Genomic DNA, 23706 nt, shown 5'->3' on the forward strand with positions numbered 1-23706 from the left:
AATATTCCACTTGCTTCTGTTAAGAATAAGTTTTAAAACAGTTGTTTCATCACCCAGGATGCTATTATGGTAAATATATAGAAATAGCCATTTATCTAAACCTTATTATTTAAACAGGTATTTATGTGAGAGCATCCTTAAATCCAATAAAACTTTTGGAGTGAACAAATATTTATTGTTCTACGCTGAATATACATTTACTTTTGTATATGTAGGCATAGGCATTTTGACATGTAGGCAAGTACATGTTTATAGTGAAGTTTCACTATGATTTGAAAATCCCTAAAATAGTACTGCAATGCAGACAAAAACTTATCTTGCAAGAATCATCACTAATAGAAGCTGCATGCCCTTGGTTTAAGTATGGTCTCTCACTAGAAGGAGTCTACAATAGTATGTCTTAAATATAAATACTGTTAATATCCTGAAGACTAATGTTCATGTAATTTAATTAGGGTATCTTTATTTGCAAAATTTGATTCATGTGACAATTCTTTTCATGGTACGTAGAACAGAATTAAAATCTCTTCATTGTCTTACATAGGATAGCATCTTAGTTGACTGTGAAGGAATCATTAACAAATGTCTCATAGTAACAGAAATAACTAAAACATCAAAATAATATGAAGTTATACCAAATGTACCTAAGAAAATCTTTTAGAAGGGTAATCCATACACAATATCTTGTATTTCTTTTTCATCTATATCAGTGTAAACAAGTTTATATTAATTTGATATCTATGAGAACATATAGATGTAAATCCAGAGCAGCTGAATCTCTCAGCTATTATTGCATTCCTAAAAAATCTATTTTGAAACTATAATCAAAGCTAAAAATAAACCAACATTGATAAGAAATATAAAATCTGTATCAAGTTTTTTCATCTAAAATTGCTTTCCAATTTGAATAATATAAATGATAGCACAATGTTCGTAAATATTAAGCTGGTGCATGCCAAATTTTCCTTTTTAGTCAAACCCAAATTAGGCCCGGTTAGGAAACATCCATAAAGTCAGAACCTAGTGTGTAGAGTCAAGTTCCCATTTTAAGAACCTCCAAGGGCAGTTATCCATTGTGGTTGTGATAAGGAAAAGCTTTGTTGTTGAGAATTACTGTGGGCCTCACATTTTCTCTGATATTATCAACAGTCTAGTTCACTGTGACAAACAGCATTGCTAGTCCTGATAAGCTTATGCAGATGACTTAAGCTTTACACTTGGTAAGCACTGGAAGACATCACTCACCTTGTTCAAGTGGTTGACTTTTAGTTGAAGTAGTTTTCATCTTGAGTGCCTCCCTAACAGACATGTCACAGCAGGAGCCTTTGTTAGTGTCTTGGTCACTGTCAGCCTGATCACTGTCCCCGTGCCCACTGTCTCTCAGGCTGGCTCTTTCTGGGTCCTTAAACGTGGAGCTACTGAAATACATATAAAGAAAAAGAGGAGAAAGTGTTGTCTCGACCAGTTTAAACCTGGAGTGTAGTCTCTTGCAAAGCAATTTTGTCACAAATGCAAATGGAGAAGCCGAGAAAGTTATTTAATAGGCCTTACCTTTGAACAAACTGCTGCCTGCTGCCCATGTAATTGGGCTCTGCGGGAAAATTGTCTGTCTGTGAACGAGAAGGAAAAAAATACGTATAGTTGTACACTGGACAAATCTCCTGCAGAGCAACAAGATTTCCTAGTGGAAAAATGATTAATAATTCAAAAATTCCCTTAATCTTCAGATTTGTACATTTTAATTAAATTGGAAATTGCTGACATGTAATTATGTTCTCAGAACAATTAAATGATTCCGGTCCACAAATTACCTGTTAAAGTAAACAATGAACTTGTCATAACTGGCATTATCCATTAGTACCAGGATGAATAACACTATCTATGTTGTTTCATTACGTAGATATTAAGATTGAATATTTGTGGGAGGAGTGGAAAAATGACCTAATTTCTCTATATTAAAAGTGTGCATTATTTAATAACTCTCATTTTTATACATAATTGCATCATCTGCTGGGATTCTATGCCCTTCCTGATATAATATCATGTAAAGTCGTCTACTCCATGAAAAGATAGATGGCCTTTCCTCAAAATTTTTCTAGAAACAGATACAAACATGTTATGAATGGTTGAATTCATTTTTTATTTCATTCTTAACTATATCCCAACTACAAAAACTATATGCAAACAATCCATTGGAAATGGATATCACTTTCTGGGTCTTTAAGACAAAGTGAAATTAAAAAAAAATTAAAGTTATTTAAGTATTAAGAGTAAAGACATTGAAAAGCCTGTCTTGTAGTTTTTACTGCTTTCAAACTGACATGGATGTCTGCCAACAAGAACTGAATTCTCCTTGTATCTTGGAACAGAGTCTTTTGGGAGAAATAGACTGGATCTTTCATAGATTCCCCTGTACTGTACATTCACACACGATACTTCTTCGTGCAGCTGACTCAGTGACAATGTTTCTCCTGTTTTCTGCATTCCTTCATATCACACAATTATGTGCTGGAGCAGCTCTGGGTTAGTACAAGACCATCCAGCACACAAGTATCAGACATGCGAAGCATGCAACCCATGAAACCAGAGGACCAAGGTAAGGCTTAGTGCAGTGAGATGTGTGCTTTCTTTATAAATGAGGGGAGGGTAGATTTTTTTTTATTTTTGTTTTTGTTTTTCTTTCTATGTATTAATTGAATTTATTTTCTTTGGGAAGTGCTGCTGGAAAAAAATTTAAAGGGTTGAGGAAAGTATTATACAAATTTGCTTGCCTGTAAGTTTGAGATTATAAAAATACACTCACAAATTTCTTAATCTGTAATCATCTTATTTTGTAGACATGGTGACCTTTATCAAGCTACATGAAAAATTAGGTGAACTGTGTGGATACATGTTTCGCTGTAACTCTATTTAATGAACAGCTGGAGGCCTATAGTTTTCGTCATCATGTACCTGAATCTGGATTCAGTGAGGCATCTTCTTTTTATTCCCATAATGACAAACTAACAACTTCAAGGAAAACTTTGTCTAAATGAATATGGCTAAACTAAAGAGATGGCACAATGTTTACAAATATGTTGGCTAATTCTAACAGTATCTATAAACTTGGGAATACTACAAATTTTATAAAATATAATTAGTCAATTAAGATGGAGAAAATCTGTATCCAGTTCATTATTACTGCCAGGAAAAAAAGCCTAACATAATTATCTCATACGGTTTCAGAATAACAGAGTTCAGTATGTTAAGAACAAAGTAAGAGAGTAAAGTGAAATTGGAAGTTAGTTAGAAAATATTGGTGTATACTATACTATAAAGAATATTACGACTCCAATGGTTTTAATTAGGTGAAACTTCTTATGTATGATTTATATTTGGTGATACATAAGATAAAGACTGAGGAAACTTTTTCCTCTCATCCTAAGGACAGTTTCTGAAAATCCATGCACGTTAGTAAAGTACATTCTCCCTTTGAATAACAGATTATAAAGTGTGCCCATAAATGCATGCATGAATACGTGTGAACACAACACATCAGTACTGCTGTCTACAATTGTTCAGAGGAAGGTAGAAGAATGAAAGGAAGGGAGAGAAATAGTGATTTGGTGAGGGAAAGAACGAGAAAAAAAAGGAAAGAGCTGAAGGGACAAGCTAAAGGAAACTACAGAGAAGAGGAAAAGAGAAACAAAAGGACTGTCTATGAAGGAGGCAAAGGAGAGAGGGAGTGAAAGAAACATCAGAAAGAGAATGCATGGCTTAAGATCCTAGAGCTTCCAAAACTGCAAACGTAAGAGCTTATGATTTTATCAGTAACAAAGTGTCCAATGTTTAGGAGTAATGTCTACTTTTTAATTAAAGTAACTTGGAAAGCAAGAGACTGTATTAGTTTCTGTGTAATTAGCAGAGTAGCCATTTGGCGTTTTACAAACATACAACTAATTCACTCTACAAAACACACAAGTTTAATATAGACCGTAAAATTCTCATTATCTATGCTCAGGGGTGTCTGAAAATTCATTTAACATTATCTGACTATTAAATAACACTATTTTCCTATAAAAGAAAAAAAAAGTAAAAGAAAGTCAGAAGTATCAGCTTCATTCATTAAATTTAAATAGAGAATCTCTTCCAGCTAATGTACAGGACTGTACTTTAAAAATTGAGTTCTGGTTTGTACAGGGATGACTCTTCAAGTTTTAAATCTTCTAAGAGAACAAACATGAGCTCAGACCTTTACAAATCTGTAGCTCTCTGGAGAGTTAGTCCGTATTTTCTCATAACAAAACAATTCTGAACTAAAATAAAACTGAATGTGGCTTTCTCATTTTGTTTTGGTATGGTTATTTTTTTTGTGACGATAAACATTTGGAAATTCTTTACTTTTGGGATAAATGAGCAAATCAATACTCCTAATCATCAAACACTTAAGTTGATTAAGTTTTGTAGAATATAAAAATCTTTCTTGATGATTTGCCCTCATTTCTCCACCGGTACTTATCAAAGTACATGGTATTAAGAAATCATGGTCACATAAGTATTTGTATCAGCAACAATAAATAACAAGCTATTCCTAAGTTATATCACCTTCTGAAATATGCTCCTCCTCATTGCATTATGAAGCACAACTCCTAACTTGAAACAAGTAACTGGGTAATCCTTAAAAAGTATACAGTAAGACTTAATCATGTTGGCTGAAATGAGTAACATTTTATTTATGAAAGAAAATATGCTATGTCATTTTCATACACCTTAGATGTGAACATAAAGTAGATCATAAATACAGGGAGAAAAGATTTTATATTACTAAAATAGAATAAATGGAAATTCAGAAAGCATCAAACAAACAACATCAATTGTAAAAATTCTCTGTCAGCGTGAAACAAATTCCTCAAGTACATTAATTGGAAAGTCATGACAATCAAATATATTAGTAAATTAATACTGTAAAACTAGACTTACAGATAGTTATAAGCCCCTATGTAGGAGTTGGGAACCAAATATGGGTCCTCTGCAAGAGCGATAATTCACTTAACATTCACTTAACTACTGAGACATTTTTCAAGATAACAACTAGTGTATTTTTTAATTTGAAAAAAAAATCTATTTTATAATTTCCCCACAGATTCTTCTTATATCTCTTTTTCTCCTTCAGGGTAAAATTAAGGCGAGTAAGAGAAGATAGATTCCAAAATTAAAGTTGGGACTTTAACTTCATTATGCCTTTACATTTTTTAATCTTTACATTTTTATATGATCCTTACTTAGTACTAGAAATTATATCAACTCTAGCACTGTTTTTATTATTTGATTTTGGGCTCAATATGAGTTTTATTTTCCATTTACATTATAGCCGTGAAATTCTTTCTCTAATTTCAGGTATTGTTAGTTATAGGTGATTTAAGGCTAGATATTTTTATACAACTTATGACGTGAGCTAAATGTGCACTAGTGACACGACCTTGTCCTTTGATCTGAGGAACGCACTTAGGTTCACAGGCCTCCCATCTGGTAAAGAAGAAAGCAAGGTCTAAGGACATCAAGAAAATACTAACAGTTTCAATCCATGGCAATCAAGTCCCCTCAAAAGGTCCCCAGAAATGTTTGTACTGCCTGGGCTGTCAATATCATCCTCTTAATAGGAAAGGCTAACTCACTGTGGTTAGTATACGGTTATTCTGGCTAACGAAGCATGGGCAATATTGTTTTATATTTAATGACCAAAGTGTGATTATAATGATTAGAGATTTCATCCCAGCAATATTTACTTAAGTGGTGTGGATGATGGTGAAAAGCTTCCTACAGAACCCAGCTTCCCAAAGCTCACGTGATTCTCTCTTCTTTTTGCAAGGGCATTTCTCAAGACTAGTATTCCACCATTTTTAAAACATTGATTACAAATTCCAATCAAACACCAGGGTTTTTATTTTTCTAATCCTACAAATACTTTACAGAATACAAGAATAGTTTATAATTTTATCCTAATTTTATTTTATTATTATTTCCTCCATTGCCATGTTATAAATAGGATTTATATTTTTATAAATATACATTTTTTATCACTTAACTAAGAAATCTTATCATCCAGCTAAGAAATCTGCACAAATGTTCTTGTAGAAAACATGCAGCCATGCACTCTAGACAGCATTAGCTTCATACCACTGTCAAAGTTGCAAAATTATTTTGACAATATTCTGCATATGCAATATACCTCAGACATTTACATTAAATATCTTTTAAATGTTTGCAAGCATATGCTACTAAATTATCTCCAAAAGTAGAGACAACTTTACAAGGCATAATTCACTTGGAGAATGTGTCCCTTCATAAGATGGCTCCCAGTGTTCCATGTTTCAATCCTGTCTATTTTCCGTTTAAGATGGGTGCTGCCCCTTTACTGGGCCTTTAGGTGAGTATCTTAGAGCTGTTTGACTTGTGGATGTTGTTAGATCAATCTTCATGTCCAAATGAAGATGAGCTCTCTTCACAGATTTTAGCATTTTGACTCAGCATCTTTTTAAAAGTCAAAAGCAGAACTACTCTGCACTGAGAATGTTTACTCAAATAATGTGCAATTGTATAATCATTTGCTATGGAGAGAGAAATGGCCTCAGCAGACAATAGATCCAGATGATCATGCTAGGTATGCTTCAGCTATTATCACTTGCTTTTTACTTAGTATACTGTAATATGAATGTTTGCGGGGGCATATAGTTCTATGAATTCTTAAACATCTGTAGCTCCAAGCAAAAAGCAGTATAGCAAGCAAGTTGTGTGTCATGCTAATTTTCTCTTGTTCGCTCTGGCCACTTCTCTTCACCTTTAACACCTGACAACTAGTGACCTCATCTGCATTATAATTATATACTATATATAATTGTAACATCTTACACATGGAATCAAATGGTTTGCAATTTGGGGGAAGTAGTTTTATTTATTTTTTTTTAGTTGATTCTAATTTGTTGCATTATTAGTTCATTTATCATTTAAAAAGTGTTTCAGGATAGCACACTGGCTTAGTAGCTAAAAATGCTGTCTAAAATGTGAGTTCCTAGGATACAATTGGGGAAAGGAGAGAAATGACTCTGACAAGTTGTCCCCTTCCCACCACACAAAGACAAACTGGGCCATATATGTGCGCGCGCGCGCGCACGCACACACACACACACACACACACACACACACACACACACACACACACGCATAAGTGTAATAAAAAATAAAAAAATTATTTCATTTTACATGCATCCAGCTGTTGATTTACTTAATGATATCTAGCTTGACTCCAGTTTGGGGGAAAAGTTTCTATAAATATCCACATGCAAATATTTGTGACAATAATATTAATCTTTGAGGGGAAATTTGGAAATAAACATTTTAGAAATTAAAAAAATATATTCTACTTCATAAGAAATTGTCATTTTTCTCCAGAATAGCTATATATTTTTGTGTTCCCAAAAGAGTGTAAAATATATTTAATTACTGTTAACTATTTTGTTTAATAAAGGGCTATGTAGTAATGCTTAAATTGACTTAAGTTGAAACTCCTTATTGTTATTATTGTGTGTGCCTTTTCATGTGCATGTAGGTCACTAATACAATATAATGAATGGATTGCTCAAATACTTTTTATTATCTTGTCATTTAATTTTGAGAGTATATTGTACTAAAAAGTATTCCCCAAATCGGTGACCTGTCTTTAAATCTCATCAAGTGTCATTAGCAAAACTAACATAATTTGATAAAGTTCTATCTTCTCTGGATCTTGGTTTTTTGGTTGTGTTTGAAAGTTCTGCTTAAAAACAATAAAGATTTTTTTGCTGTTTCCTTTTTTTCCTGGACTTTAGAGTTTAATGCTTTACATTTAGAATTGTGATTCCCTCTCTTTCTCTCTCTCTCTCTCTCTCTCTCTCTCTCTCTCTCTCTCTCTCTCTCTCGTGTGTGTGTGTGTGTGTGTGTGTGTGTGTGTGTGTGTGTGTGTGCATGTGTGTGTACAAACTGTGAAATGTTGATCGTGGTTCATTTCCACTGATGTACTATTGAATTGACTCGTCATTTTTGTCCAAAATCAATTTGCCATATTTGTGCAGACTGACTTCTGAGCAGTGTCTTTTGCTCCATTGATCTTTGTTTCCCTTCTTGGGATAATGCTGCAGTGTCCTGATTAGTACAACTTCAATACAGCAGTGTGACTCCATCTTAAGGCTTCTTTTTTGACATTGATTTTGCTCATCTAGTTCAAGTGTGTTTCTGTACAAATTTAAGCATTACCATGTTTGTATCTACAGGGACTCCTTCTACAAATTGAATGGAATTAGGGTTTCTTTATTGATTGCTTGGGGAAGATTGACGTCTCTACTGTCTTCTGTGTGTCTACTGTACACACGAGTTGACTGTCCATTTAGCCCTCTGGATACAGAAAAGGAAATAGTGAGTGAAAATGAAAGTAGGTCTTTCATTATTTGTAAACATGATAAAGAAATCAGCTAATTGGGGGTTGAGGTAACATACACACACCTGTTTGCTAAAAGCCACTGGCTCTCTGAACACTGTGAAATTCCGCTGGAGGTACAGTTAAATTTAAATGCTCAGGATTCAGACACAATGTAGAAAAAGTTTGAAAAATTCCTTTGAATTGGGGACACGAGGTTGATTGTACACATTGATGCCAGGGGTTTAAAAACAAAACAAGTTGAATGCTTCCTTTAATTCAAAGGCACTGCTTTCCACACTGCTAACAAGCATTCTTTTTGCAGCAGACTAAACACCAGGGAGTGTTAAGAGGAAAATAATTCATTTTCAGCCTTTTCATACAGACTTTCCTTCTGATAGCTTTGCCTTCCACAGATTATATGGTGCCGTTCTTTCTACATTGCTGAAGTCGGCAACAGCATTTTAAGTCACTACTTATAAAGTTATCCGACAGCATCCATGGCTTTGGATTTTCTAAAGTGCATGAAGCATGGCAATAACTGCATTTATCAGTGGTTTTCAGAATAATACATTTTATACAAGTATGGTATAGTAGACATTTGTGATTTGTTACTAAAGGGATCATAAAAGACTGGATATTCTCACCATGCAAGCAAAAGTCTGTGTCCTTTAAAGTAAGAAAATGGGAATGGTTATGCCCTGTAAAAGAATTTTGCATCTACCACTCAATGAGTATGACTTAGACTTTTTAAGGAGATACGGTGCTGTGTTAAAATCCTCTGCAAATGCTAACTGTTCTATAAATGACACTGAAAACTTTAGTAATTTAGGTGCCAGAATTTAATTATGCAATTTATAGACCTTTAAGAAAATCATCCTTGACAAGAGCAAAGTTGAGATAATCAGAAGGTAAGATGAGTGCTATTTTGTTATCTGAAGACAGATACCATGTAGAGAATGCAGCTCATTCCCTTTATATGTTTGCTGGTTGAGTACTGAAACCCAGGGACACTGACAGATCACTAAAAGCTAGATGTGCTTCCTCTTTGGCAGTGGTATAGCACTTGCTGTTACTGGACATCATGCAAGAAATAAAACCACGTTTGGTGGTTTTTCTTCTAGCACCCTCCCACCTCCATTCACTGCACTCTCAAGCCTTTCTTCCTCTGTGAGTGCAGTGCAGGTGGCAGGGGGAAGGTCAGAGTTCTTTCTTTTCTGCCTTTTGTTATTTCTCAGGCGGACTCCTTGTCTCTGGAGACTGGTTTCTCCCCTGTCTGCTTTCTTTCCATCTCTCAAAAGAGGACTGAAGGAGTGCTTCCTCTAGAAGTAACACCTAAAGTGGGTTCTCTGCAACTGAGCCTGCAGGACTAAGAACTCAAACATTACATGTGACCAGCAGAAAGCGATTGCAACTCTGAAAAACATTGGCTTTTTCCATTGGCACCAAGGCTTGTAGAGACAGGAAGAGAAAAGTGAAGGAGCTAAATCAGTAATCGTATTTTACTTATCACCACTGTGAATGCTGAACCTTTTGATAGATGAACATTCCCTCAGAATCAGAATTCATTACTTTTAAGGAATTTGGAAAGAAACATTTTTGTGAACTAAATTGTGGATTCAAACCAGTTTTTAGTAGGCTAATTCACTTAGGAATTGAGGAGATGCTGTGAAAGCCTATGGCACTGTTTAAGTGTCTGTTTCTGGAGTATTTTTGTACGTTTGGCAGTGGTGGATTAGCAGTGCTCTGTCTTATGTTAGGGTCTACGAAACAGTATTATTGGGTGTTTATTATTCATTCATCTCAATTGCCAGAGTAGATACACTGGAGTTATTGTCCACATTCATTTTAAACAGAGAAACTGCTGCTAAGGGACTGCCACAGAGTCGCCTGTCATCTACCCAATTCATTTCCAAGCAGTGACACTTGGCAGAGGCTTGCCATGACTCTCCAATTCTATGCTGTCTCTCTCAGATAAGGACGGGAAATAATGTGCCATCTCAATATTTTTAGAAATAAGTTAATGAGAAATTAATGTAACTTTCCTTAAAGGTCTTTTAAAAATTACTGTTATTTACTAAGCAAAATAGTACTATTATCATCCCTAAAAAGTGACTGTGCACTTTCATGTTAAATGATTTTAATATATTGAATACATATACACATATATACAAAATTTTAATAACTAGATTGTTTTTCTGTGACTAGTAACTTAAAAGGATCATAGTGACCATTTATTATCAAAACTCAAATGCATGTATTAGGCTTAACCATATGATTACCTACCAAAACTATACTGAAAGAAATTGTTAGCACAGGAAATTCTAAGTATTTACTTTAGAAATACAAATGAAATTTAAGACATTACGTTTAACCAATAATTATACAAAATTCTCAAGCAAAAATATAATAAAAAAAGAGGAGCTGATTTCATCTGCCTATTTTGTCAAGATTCTGAGGTTAAAAGCATTAAGAATGTAATGGTTTTCTATTAAATATGGTTCAGTAATCTTATGACTCAAAATATTAAATAATCTGTCAAATGATAAGATCAATTATTGTTTTGATATAGGTGCATTTTGTAAAAGAGAACAAAAAAATAAAAGGAAGAATTCTGTGGTTCTTGTGATTTTGTATCATTAATTCATGTTATCAGTATTACAGGTGAATTCCAATTCTTATTTAAATAAAAAAAAAGTTTAAGACTGAGGAAATCCAATGTAAAATTGGTACATGGATTTCTGTTTATATTCCTTCTTCTAACTTTCCATAGGCATAGGGAATTAATTATTGATAAGTATAAACAAGTTAGCCAACTCATTGCTCAATGCATTTTACCATGGCTGGTAAATACTTAGTGGTAATCTAAAGTCTTCAACCTTCCTTATGTGCTGGGGATGTCTTTCTGTATGCTGTGAATTGTTGCTCTGATTGGTTAATAAATAAAATGCTGATTGGCCAGTAGCCAGGCAGGAAGTATAGGCAGGACAAGCAGAGATGAGAATTCTGGGAACAAGAGGGCTAAGTCAAGAGACGCTGCTAGCTGCCGCCATAAGAAACAAGATATGAAGGCAGAACTGGGAAAAGGTACCAAGCCACGTGGCTAAACATAAATAAGAATTATGGGTTAATTTAAGTGTAAGAGCTAGTCAGTAATAAGCTTAATCAAATGGCCGTACAGTTCATAAATAATATAAGCCTCTGTATGTTTACTTAGGTCCAAGTGGCTGTGGGACTGGTGGGTGAGACCACCAGCAGGCTGGACCACAGGAAAACTTTAACTACACTTATGGGCTTGAAAGGTAATTTTTCTGTTAAGCACAAACAAGTCCCACAGTGATGCAGAATTTTGAATTTCCAAAATGTTAATGCATTAGATCAAATTCCTGCTTTAAAACAAGAGTAATTTAAGACCCAATTGAGGAAAATGAGGATAAAATATTCAAACAATGGTGGACTTTTGTTCAGAAAGCAGTATGACAAAACAAGGAGTATTTCCAGATTTGAACACATTGTTAAGTAGTCACAGGACATTATTGAATTAATAGGATATCATTTTTCTATAACATATAGTAGGAAGTATAAAATTCAGTATCTATAATTCAAGAAGAATAGTCTCCTTGAGTTAGGTAGTCATATATGAAATTAAAATCAAACAAAGGTTCTTTACTAATATTAATATTGTTAAGGAAAAAAGTGAATAGTCATATCTCTTCTTTTTATCAATGTCACTTAAATATCCAGTCCTAAAAGTGTGTAGGTTTTACTTTGCCTGGTTATTTTAATTCCAAGAAATTTCTTCCTCTAGGGCAAGAACTGCCCTGATATGATGACAGTTACTTAATAAAACAGTAGCTCAGATTGCTTGAACTCTAGTTTGAAATTTTAAGCTGCTAGTTTCACTTTGTTGAAAACTGCTTAGAATTCATATGGTATAAATTTACTTACACACACGTAACTTAAAATGAACAAACAAATAAAAAACTAAATATTGCTGAGTCATTAATGCCTCACAACAGCCTTTGACCCATGGCTCGTAGCATTTTTAAAAGCAAAATTCTATCCAAATCCTGCCATGTCCATGGAATCCTAAGCTGTCCATAGCCACCTTTATGCTTTAGCAATAGAACAGAGTGATTATGAGAGATTGCTTTAATCACACACCCAAAATGTTGATCATCTAGCCTTTAAGAAAAAAAAAGTCTTAGATATATCTCAATTTTTAATTAAATGATTTAAGCATTTACCATTTATTTCTGTACTTAAAAATAGTAAGACATATTGATATTTGCACTATTTTAATTAAGTTATAGCCTAGAAAAACAAAAATAAATCACTTTTTTTCTCTCTAAGACATAGATGTTGCTCATAGTGTGTACGTTTGAAAAGCACCTGACTGAATAAACTGCTCATATTTTTAAAGTGGAACCAAGTGCTAGGTGATTTTTAGTATGTTTATGTTCAATTCCAAAGTACTTAAAACCATACAAACAGTACCGCCATGGGAGCACCTGAAAATGAAATGCACTTAGACACACAAGGCTTCCTGAAGTATATTACAAATTCCTCTAGAGAGCTCTTATGGGAAGAGTAGGTAACTGTTTTTTTGTGTTTTTTTCCCCCAGTGACAGTGCTCTCAGCTCTGTTATTTCAAAGAACGTTCTATCTCACATCCATTGTGTGTTCTTTTGATGCTGTGCTTCATTCCCCCCTTGACCAGGTGATAATACCACTGTGCAGCAACCCCCTTCAAGTCCAATATTTCCGGTCACCCTCACCTAGAGTAACAATAAGGACACTATCATTAGTTTTTGAGATGGAAAATACTATCTGTGGAGCTGACCGAAAGTAAGTACTGTGAATCAAACTTCTTTTGATTCAAAATTTCTACTCAGGTTATACATGACTCATCTTCTATGTGTATTACACTTACTATTCCATCCCAATCTTTTATATTTATCATTGTTGTTTGTATTTTATGGACTTATGATTGTTATCCAAGGAATAATTGTTAATCAAGCATCTCTACTTTTCCAATGCCAGGCTATACAAATTCAAATGGCTTTGCTTCTACAATGGTTTTGCTTTGAAGACACCGAAATGAAAACATGAAAATCTATGGGTCGGTTTGGTTAAGAATGAAAGAACCATCAGCAATTCTGTGGTTAAATATGAGAAGCACAGACTGTTTCTTGAGTCTCCAATTTGGAACTATTTCTACTATACAGGGCAAGCTAGAGAAAGAAGTCATGACCCTGTGTTCTACAGCAGTTCTGAAAATGTTCAATGTACTGTGTGCATATGATGTGAAGAATTTTTCTCCAAATTGATCAGAGGTTCAGGAACTAAAGAGTAGTGATTCATAGCACCAGTTATCTACACTGTATGGTAATCTGATCGACTATGGTCTCCAACATAATATACTAAAAAGCATAAGAACTCTGAATTTTACATCAGATGAACTTTCTGTACACATGTGGGTAAAACTTTTGAACTTCCATTTTTGAATAAGGAAAGGAATATGGATGACTTTGAACGCAACAATAAGTATTTATATTTATTTTTAAATTTGTTTTTTGAATGAATGTATGTGTATTTGTGCAAGTGTGTGTATGTATGTCTGTGTGTTAAAGCCAGCATGCTAAGCTAAGTGTCTTCCTCAATAATTCTCCATATTATATTTCCAGAGAAGCTCATTCACCGATCCTGGAAATCCCTGATTCAGTTAGATTTAAGTGGCCAGCAGTCACCATCAACTACCCCCTGTCTGTCTGAACAGCACTGGGATTACAGGTATCCATTTAGTGTCACACATGGCGTTCTACCTGGGTACTGGGGGCCTGAACTAAGGTCTATATGCTTGAGCAGCAAGTACTTTACCCACCAAGCAATTTTCTAGCCCCTATACTGATATTTTAATATTCACTGTTTTATAATTCTTTTGCAAAAATGCCTGTTTTGACATGTTGTGAACCTTCTATCCCCTCAAGGCCACCCTGTTTAAAAGAAAGAGAACAGTTTATTAAGGAAACTTACATCTTTCCCTTCAAATTTTAATTTGCTAGCTTAAGAAATTTAAGATATCTGGAATCCAAATTTAACGATGTATTTTAAAAAAATTATTTTCATAAAATGCCTATTTATAAAACAGAACAAAGAGGACAAAACATAGCTTAGAGAATGTAAAATGACAATTTGCAATACAACACATCATTTCAGTAAAATTAATTCAATAGTCATAAGTGTTCTGAAATAAAATTCTTATATGATATAAATTATTGGTTTTCTCTTATATGGTTGCTAGGATTTAGGTCAACTCAAATTATGAATTATGTCTACATAATTCTTCCTTGAGGTTTAGATGATCCAAAATGTTTTATCATTTTTGAGAATAATCATAGTCGTACGTGTTAATGTTTCTTTAACACTTAGTTATTATTGAACATGTGCTTCATAATATGAATGATCTTATTTAGTTGCTATATGCACCATAAGAATAGAAAATGTTGTTATATTCTATAAGAAAACAAAAAATAAATCATAAACAAAGAAGCACCTGTGCCTGGACTTAAGAGCTGCATTTTTTCTTAAAGGAGGAATCATGGGAATAGAACTTCATTGTAAACAATCTGTCTATGGAGAGTAACTGATGAAATGAATCATATCCATTGACGGACCTAGAATTTCCCCATTTAGACAACATAAAACTGCATTATCAACATTGAAAAAAGTCTGTGCCATGTTCATATAATTGTAGGAGAAACACAGTTTAGTATATGTTCAGAGCGTACATTAAAAAACTAAATTGCATGTGCATATACATAAAGTAGAAATTAATCCCTTCCCTAAATCCTTCTACTAGACTGTATCAAAGCCTAAAACTCTTTCACATTTTAAATGTTTGGACATATAGTTATATATTTTTTCATCCCATCAAGGACTGGTACAACATCTCAATAGTGAACATAGTAATCTCTCAGCATGAGAAATGTCAATTCACAATAAGAAGAATCAATAAAAAAATACAAATGATATTAAATATGTTTAGATTTGAGTCCTGTGGATTTTTGTAATTGAAAAGAAATTATAGATTTATAAAATGAAAGGTTAGCAATGACTAGGTCAGATTAGCAAATTATAGGTAATTAAAAATATAAATGAAACCTTTTATACTTCTCGTCATCACTTAGGTAATGAGACCTCATTACATCCCAGAAACAATGATTTTTCTCATGAAATTTGGGGGGAGGTGTATAGTTAGTTTTTTTCAAAGACACTTGGAGAAACTGAAAGCTATCAACAATAGAAAATTACTTCACTAGGAAAAATAGAGTCCGCATATCAGGGCTTTGGGATAGGTAAGTGCTCCCTAAAGAAGTTTCTCTGGCTAGACAAACTTAAAAACTCAGTCAAGTCCAGACAAGAAAGAAGGACTTAGTCTTAGATGTAGGACATTCATCCATGAGGGTTTTTTACAGATCCTGGTGCAGTGACAGAGTAGCTGAAATCCGGGCACATAAGACTGCTAGTCCCTGAGTCTGAGCCACATACGTTTAAAAGCAAAAATTCTAGTGGAGCAGAAGTATCATCTTACAAAAGCTGGGGCCTGAAATCTAATAAATGGATGTCTCATCCTCACTTCTTGAAATTCTCTATGAGTTAAAAAACTAATGTTTCATATTTTAGTTTGTCAATTTCTTAATGGTACACTAGACCTTTTTTTTTGAAAAAGATATAACACAATTTACGTAATTTTCCCTAAAAGAAATAAAGCAACAGGAGATAGTTTCTCAATAGCCTGCTTTCTCCTGACTTTTCTTTAAAATAGAAAACTTGGAGTTGTCATATACAAGTTGAAAAATAAGGCTTTCCCATCTTTGCAAGTGCATGTGTTGTTTCAAATATAATCAGTTTATAAATGACATAGATTTAATATAAAAAATTAAAAAATGAAGTGCATTCCCTAATCTAAGTAAGTTTAAGAATCCTGATGCACATTTCTTTGAGGATACAGAATCGCAGAAATACAAAAATGGAGCATAAGGACCATAGTGCATAATAGCTCTAGCTAAAAGCATAACAATAAGCTTGTTTTCCATTATTGCAGAACCAATAAATAAGCATAATGAAAATCATGACGCATTATTACATTACCCTACATTGCCTCTATTCATTTAAAAAGCCCAGATGAGTGCATTTAAAATACTTCCACATGTCAAATGACAGTAAGCCTTGCAATGGAGAGGATGTTGAAAGAAATATTTTAAAGAGCAGATGCCTGGTCTTATGTGGCTTATATCAAGATTGTGATAGGAGTACAAGAGATCGGAACAGTAACTACTTCACACTCAAATGGTAGTAGCATAGCATCCAAAACATTTATATCTTTCACTTATGATATGTGTGTTCTTGATATTATGCAGTCAATAAAAACCAAATTAAAAAGCTTTAGAAAAGCTTCCCTGTCAATTAGCCCTCGCATAGAATCTCCAGTTTAGTTTCCCTGTGATTTAATATACTGGATTATATTAACAGCACAGGCTTGTAAATAAGGAATATCTGAATCCTATTATTGGGGATAGGCTGCCAAAACAATCAGCCTCTAACTTAACAAGTTTCTAAGTATTTAGAAAAGCTGTGAAATGGGATTATAAGGTTAAACTGTGTACATCTGGCTTGCCACTATATAAATATTTCAGAAATTTGATCTCATGGGCTGAAAAAAACACCTGTCTAATCATGAGTCTTTTCCAAGTTACATGGATTTCACTGAGCAAAGCAGTACATGAATGTTGACAAGAAATCTTCATCAATTTGCATAATTCACTTCTTATGATAGGCACATAATTTTATCACGCTCCTCTCTTCTAAGTGACTACACAAAAGTAATCTAGAAAGTTTCTGTACTATCATACTTATGTTGACAAAAAATGCCAAGGGCAAGTAAATTTTCAAAATTCGTGATAACATCTGAAATACTAAATAGATATACTGATTTTTTTCAAAGGCTCTAGCAGGCAATTTCAGTGTAGTTAGATGGTATAGGCATAAATTAAGGATGCCATGGAGCCAGAGAATAATTGATGAGAAGTAGAGGTCTGTCATAAAATACCAGTCACAATTGGAGCAGTCCCCCTAGTTAATAAGAGAACGTAATGATGTAGAACATCCGCTGCTTTTAATCACACTCAAGATTGAACAACTTTGTTTATTTTTTTGTCAAATACACACCAGGTCATTTAGCGTGGTTTTAGTTTGGCAATTTTTAAAAGGGTGATTAGGTTAGAAATGTGCAGGGTAGAGCACTCACCAAAATTTCTTAAAATGTTCAGTGTGAAAACACCAGTTTTGAATCTGTAGTCCTAAATAGAAGCTAAAGGTCATGAGCTCAAATTTCTAATGACATTTCCTGGGAGCAGATGGGTGCAATGAAAGCTAAAGATTGGATTTTCAATGCTTTCATGCACCATGTTGATTGTACCCTAATGTCCTAACAAGATGATGGGTTATTGCAATTAACCAAGTGAAATGATACTCCTCTTCTCAAATTAGTGTATTTCCAGGGGACACTGACCAGAAGTCCTTTCCTTCTCTCACCCTTTCAGTATGTCATAATATATCCTGAAATTCCAAACCCAGACTATAGCATTCTTAAATAACCAGCACTTCCTTGAAAATTTAATTTCTACATTGAAATCATGAATATTTCATATAAACACCAAATTTATACATACTGAAACTCAATGGGAAATTTCAAGTTAAAAAGTGAGATATGTTTGGTTAAATTCAAAGTGAATTTCCTTTTGTTATATCATGAATGAATTTGCTGGTGTGAACTGAGATACCTATCTGTAAACAGAAAAGTTTACTAGAAAGCAAAATTTAGTGTAAGTCCCTAATTTTTTAGATATGGCAGTTTACATGAGGGCATCTTCAGTGTATCTTTTAGTATGCATTCCTGCCTGAAAGATAAAAAGAAGAACTCACATTGTGAAGTTTCTTTTTTTGCTCCTCTATAAAAGAATTTTTTTTTATTTTAGAAATGTATACTCATTACTAGATGTCAAAAAACGAAGAAATAGTTTATTTTAATAAATACTCCAAATTTTCTTGTCTACTTAAGTGTATTTTCAAAATGAAATACATGAAACTACTTAATTCAATCACTACAGATGAATGTCTACACTGAAATGTCAACTACAACAATCCCAGGTACAAACATAATTCAGTTACTTTAGTCATAAACACCATCGTGTTTCATCAACACATATACCTGAATTTCAAATAGAAAACATTCTCATAGATTTAAATATACAAGGAACTTTAATATATACATTAAACACATACTTTCCACTGGAAAGTCATAGAAAGAAGACCAACATGGCAAAAGATGAGAAGAATGATTATTGTTAGTTTGGTATAAGGCAAAAGTAATACTTCCTTACATATACCCCCACTATTATGTACTTTTTCCCATGGTGTTAGGGATTGGCCTCAAGGCTTTGGACATGGGTAGGAATGTGCTGTACCACAGAGGCAGGTTTACAGACATTGGCTGCCTGAGACAGGGTCAAACTATGTAGCTCAGCCTAGCCTCCCCTTTGGGCTGTTCTTGCCTCTGATGTCCAAATAGGAAGATCACAGGCATGATCCACATAGGTGTTTTAAATGACAGTTTCATTTTTTTTAAATATTTAAAGAACATTTCATAATTGTTAAGCAGATGACAATTTTAAAATTATATATCTTGTGAAAAATTCACAAACGCTTGAAAACTGTGTTTTTGCAAAATTTTCAGTGCTCCCTAAATCATTTAGAATTTGTAGATATGGAAGATGCTTTGGCTATATTCTTTAAAGAAAAATCATGCATATATATGTAAAATGTCTTAAGGAAAAGAAATATAGGAGAGAAATGAATAAAACATGGAGAGATTATGACAGGCCCAGTTTCTGGTCAGTAGTGTTTGGTAGAGCACTTGCTTCAATATTCTTGAAACAACAAAGAAAACAGCCATCCTGGAAGTCACCCATCTGCATTGTATGCATTTGTTAGGATGATTGTCAATGTGCCTTTCTTCCTAAAGGCCAATGTTAAAGCATGAATTAATAGATAGACTTGAATCATATTGTTTAGATGAGTGTGAATATAAATGTCAACAGTGAGAGTTCACCATCTGCAGGCTCACCTCATGCAATATTTAAAACTATTACTTTAACATTTCAAGAAGTGTCTGTCATCTGTATAAAATTCAAAATAAATCATAAACATTAAAATTAGAATTATCACCGTTCCTTTCTATTTTCTTTTACTTTCTATCCTGCATACTCTGGTTAAGTAGGAACACATGACAATTTTTTTTTTCATTCTTAGAGGTTACACCAAAGGTCTTGAATGCTGATTAACTATTCTACCACTAAAATATATCCTCAGTTCTGAATGAACTTTTAATATGATTTAAAAACTCAATTTTCTTGCAGCTTTTATTCTTTCAAGCCCCCTTATCACTTGATATGAACCTTACAAATAGAACTCGGAAAACAAGTAAGTTTTAAAATAGCATAAAAGTAAACATTTTCAATTAACTTAAAAACTATTTTACTATTTGTTCCTTGAATTAATTATTATGAATCAATTAAATGTAGGGTGTGACTGCGAGTTCAATAACAAGATAAAAATGGGCAGCATAATATTTCTATAAAGCTTTTTTAAATATACACAAAAAGTTTTCATCAGCACCTACATGATAAAAACAGAATCTGAAATTTTGTGAATATTTTTGCGAGTTTATTTTTTAAATATTTGATAATTTCAATATAATTTTCTATGAAAATTAACTGATAGACATTTTGTACCAAATTAATACATCATAAAATTATACTTCAACAACTACAAATAGATGTTTATGGCTTCACTATTACTTCATCTCATTTAAAAATTATTCAGGAACGTATTTGTGTGTAAGCACCTCAAAATATAAACAAAATGATTTTCAGATGATTATTTTATTATAGCTGGATGAGACAGCTTTAGTAAATTCATATAACACTGGCATAATTGTAATGCTGTGTAAACCATAGCAAAGAATAAGAAATATTTAAGTAAGTGGCAATCAACACTATTGTTTCTTTGAATGTCATATACATATGCATGTGTATGTATGTATACTATATATAGTATGAAGAAATACCGAGAAAGCTTGATGCTAATAAAAGCTGCACACTTTGAACACTAATATATTTTTTCTATGATTTGCAATATATTTGCATAAACACAGAAATTCTTAATGTTCTTATTTAAAAGGTACCATTATATATGAAAATTTGTCTAAATATAGTGCTTTAAAATTTTTCAAGAGACCATTATTTTCATATCTATCCCTATATATTATTTGTCTTCATATATATATATATATATATATATATATATATATATATATATATATATATATATGTGTGTGTGTGTGTGTGTGTGTGTTTGTGTGTGTGTGTGTGTGTGTGTGTTTTAGACTGGACACTGCTCAAGCTTTAACATATACATATACATATATATATATATGTATATATATAAATACTGATCATTGGAAACTTAAGTAAAAGTTTTGTTTTCATTACAAAGAATGCATATTTTTAAATGTATATTAGATATCACACACTGTATGTATCTATCAAATACAGTATTAAGAAATATAGATATGGGCCGGGCGGTGGTGGCGCACGCCTTTAATCCCAGCACTCGGGAGGCAAAGGCAGGTGGATCTTTGTGAGTTCAAGGCCAGCCTGGTCTACAAAGCGAGATCCAGGAAAGGCGCAAAGCTACACAGAGAAACCCTGTCTCGAAAAACAAAAACAAAACAAAACAAAAAAAAAAAAAAAGAAATATAGATATGGTACCTATCTTCAAATACCTAGACAAGATAAATTAGTTGAATACTATTATTGTACTGTTGAAACACTGATCCAGACATTTAAGACTGTTGAAATTTAAAAGAATTCCCTAAGCTGTATGTAGATACATCAATTAGGTGTTTATCAAGAACCGGGTTTACGCAGCACCACATTTCTGCAGGAAAGAGATGGATGGAAGGAAAGAAGTTGTTAATATTTGAGTCCTAATACCTTTATTATCATCTTTTAAACTTTTAGGCTTCAGGTAGCCTTGGGAGCAAGCATAAAACAAAATTACTACCACAGCATCTACTCACTTAGACACACTTTCGCTGTGCCTCTTAGGACAGCAGGATACTCATAGTGTTTCACTTCAAACTTAACTTAGGCCACGGAGGACAGTAATGGAAAATATTATCCACTTCATCCCAGAGTTGTTACATGTCAGCTTTTTGCCTGGGGCAAAATTTAATGGATGATTTGTGGATCTTTATTTCTGGAGATTTACTACAGAAACACTGACATGACCTTTACCCAGAGCAAACACTCACTCTAATAAGTAGACACCAAACCTAAAAACGCACAAGGAAGAGAAAAATACTGGCAGGAATTAATCTACCATTTTCACACATCTGCCCAAGGGAGGTATTGTAATTGCAAAAATTTACTCTAAGACTGCTGAGACTCATAGTAATTATGTTTCTTTTTTTTTTTTTTAATAGAAATAGCCACAGGTGGTAACAAATTGGGTTTGGAGATGGGGAACTGGGCATGCATTCTAACCCAAATTACTGTGTAATTGTCTTGGTTATTTAAAAAAAAAGTGGAAAGTCTATTGCTCAAAATCAGAAATAAAAAGTCTTAAATGTATTCCTCATCTGTTCTTCATTTTTCGCTACTCAGTCATTTGGTATCAGGCACATCTGATATCAGGACGACATCTCAGAATAGGCTTCTGGTATCAACTCTTAAAAATTGAACTAAATGTTGGTTTCTTTAAAAGGATCATGACTTCTTTTCAAACTTATTATCATATAGGGATAAATAATAGTTTTCCTCCAAAGGTCAGGACATACACACAGCTAATAATTACTAACCATGATGTGCCATCATTAAAAATGCGAAGTTAGAGATGTTTACTTCAGTCGATGAATTGATATTTAACTGTCTTCTGTTTTCATACCTCTCTGCTCTCAACAATTCTACACTAAGCAACCATTCTACACAATATTCTAAATATAAGTTGATTCTATAGACTAATTTAACTGTTTTCTGAGATTGCAGAGACACTTCATATATCCCATGCCCAGTGAACTTCTTAAATGACAAAGTTTAAAATAATGAGATCAGATTACAATTTGAGACAAAAAAAAAAAAAGTCTGAGGTTGTTATTTCAATTTAAGACCGTGTAAAGATTCAAACGAAAATAAAATAAAGCAAACAACCAAATATTTTACCATGAAAGCATGTGGAGATTTTTTTTTCTGTAATTCTTTGTTTAGGCAAAATAAAAATGATAATAAACTGAAGTTCCCTTTTCTGTTTGTTCTTGGTGAAATGAGTTTCTCTTGGACAAACTTTCCTAGAGTATATGAAAGACTGCAAAATCTGCTAGAAAGCAAGGCCAGTGTGTTCCAAGAAAGGGATCACCAAATTTTAGATGAAATACTATCCTGTTTTTCACAATTTAATGATAGAATTCAAAGTAACCCATTTTAAAGTTGTCAGCATATTTGTGTGACTAATAATAACGAAAATATGTATCATAAAGGAATTGCCAGGCTTGGGTTAGAATATAATTCCTTTTAATAAAAGCCAATTCCCTTCTGTTGCAAATCAGGCAAGTGAAACAGTTGTTATAGGCAACTGACTTCTCAAATAATCTAATTTCTTATTGTTATATCATCTACTGAAATAAAGGCACTGATAAGAAGCACACAGTGCCACTTTGTACGTGTGTTTAAATTAATTGTTTTCTGTGTGAAAAGCAACTTAATTCTATACCCGATTTATCTATTGATGCAAAAAAATAACATTGGATATTCAGTCATACAATAATTTTAATGTAATGTGAAAAAATTAGCTGTTTGTAAACAACTTTAGTAAAGGTATCTATGTTGAGAACTATGGTTTGAAAAACAGTGTTATATATTAAAGGAGAAAAGTCTAGTGTCAAGATTTCAAAATGGATAAGAAATTTACAATGGAAGGACAAATTTAAAAATGTGTTAAAGACATAGTCTAGATTTTGATAATAAGAATAAGAAAGCTTTTTCTGATCCCTGAATTCTTTTAAGCAATAATATAACTATATATTTCCATTTTGTACAAATATACAAAAGTTAAATTTAGGGTATAATCAAACTTGAATTTTGGGTTGAATTTTACTG

The 23706-nt window shown here is 33.2% G+C and overlaps 1 protein-coding gene across 1 annotated transcript in view; it reads right to left on the minus strand.

Moving 5' to 3' along the window:
• The window catches only part of Pcdh17 (protocadherin 17), an 88474-nt gene that overhangs the window by 54835 nt on the left and 9933 nt on the right, over positions 1 to 23706 (minus strand). The window contains exons 2-3 of the mRNA XM_059274322.1: positions 1552 to 1610; positions 1246 to 1418 (exon numbers count right to left, since the gene is read on the minus strand). Coding sequence (XP_059130305.1) covers positions 1246 to 1418; positions 1552 to 1610 — 232 coding nt within the window. The remainder of the gene's footprint in view (positions 1 to 1245; positions 1419 to 1551; positions 1611 to 23706) is intronic.

The sequence above is a fragment of the Peromyscus eremicus genome, chromosome 9 (genome assembly GCF_949786415.1).
Source record: "Peromyscus eremicus chromosome 9, PerEre_H2_v1, whole genome shotgun sequence".
Classification (NCBI taxonomy): Eukaryota; Metazoa; Chordata; class Mammalia; order Rodentia; family Cricetidae; genus Peromyscus; species Peromyscus eremicus.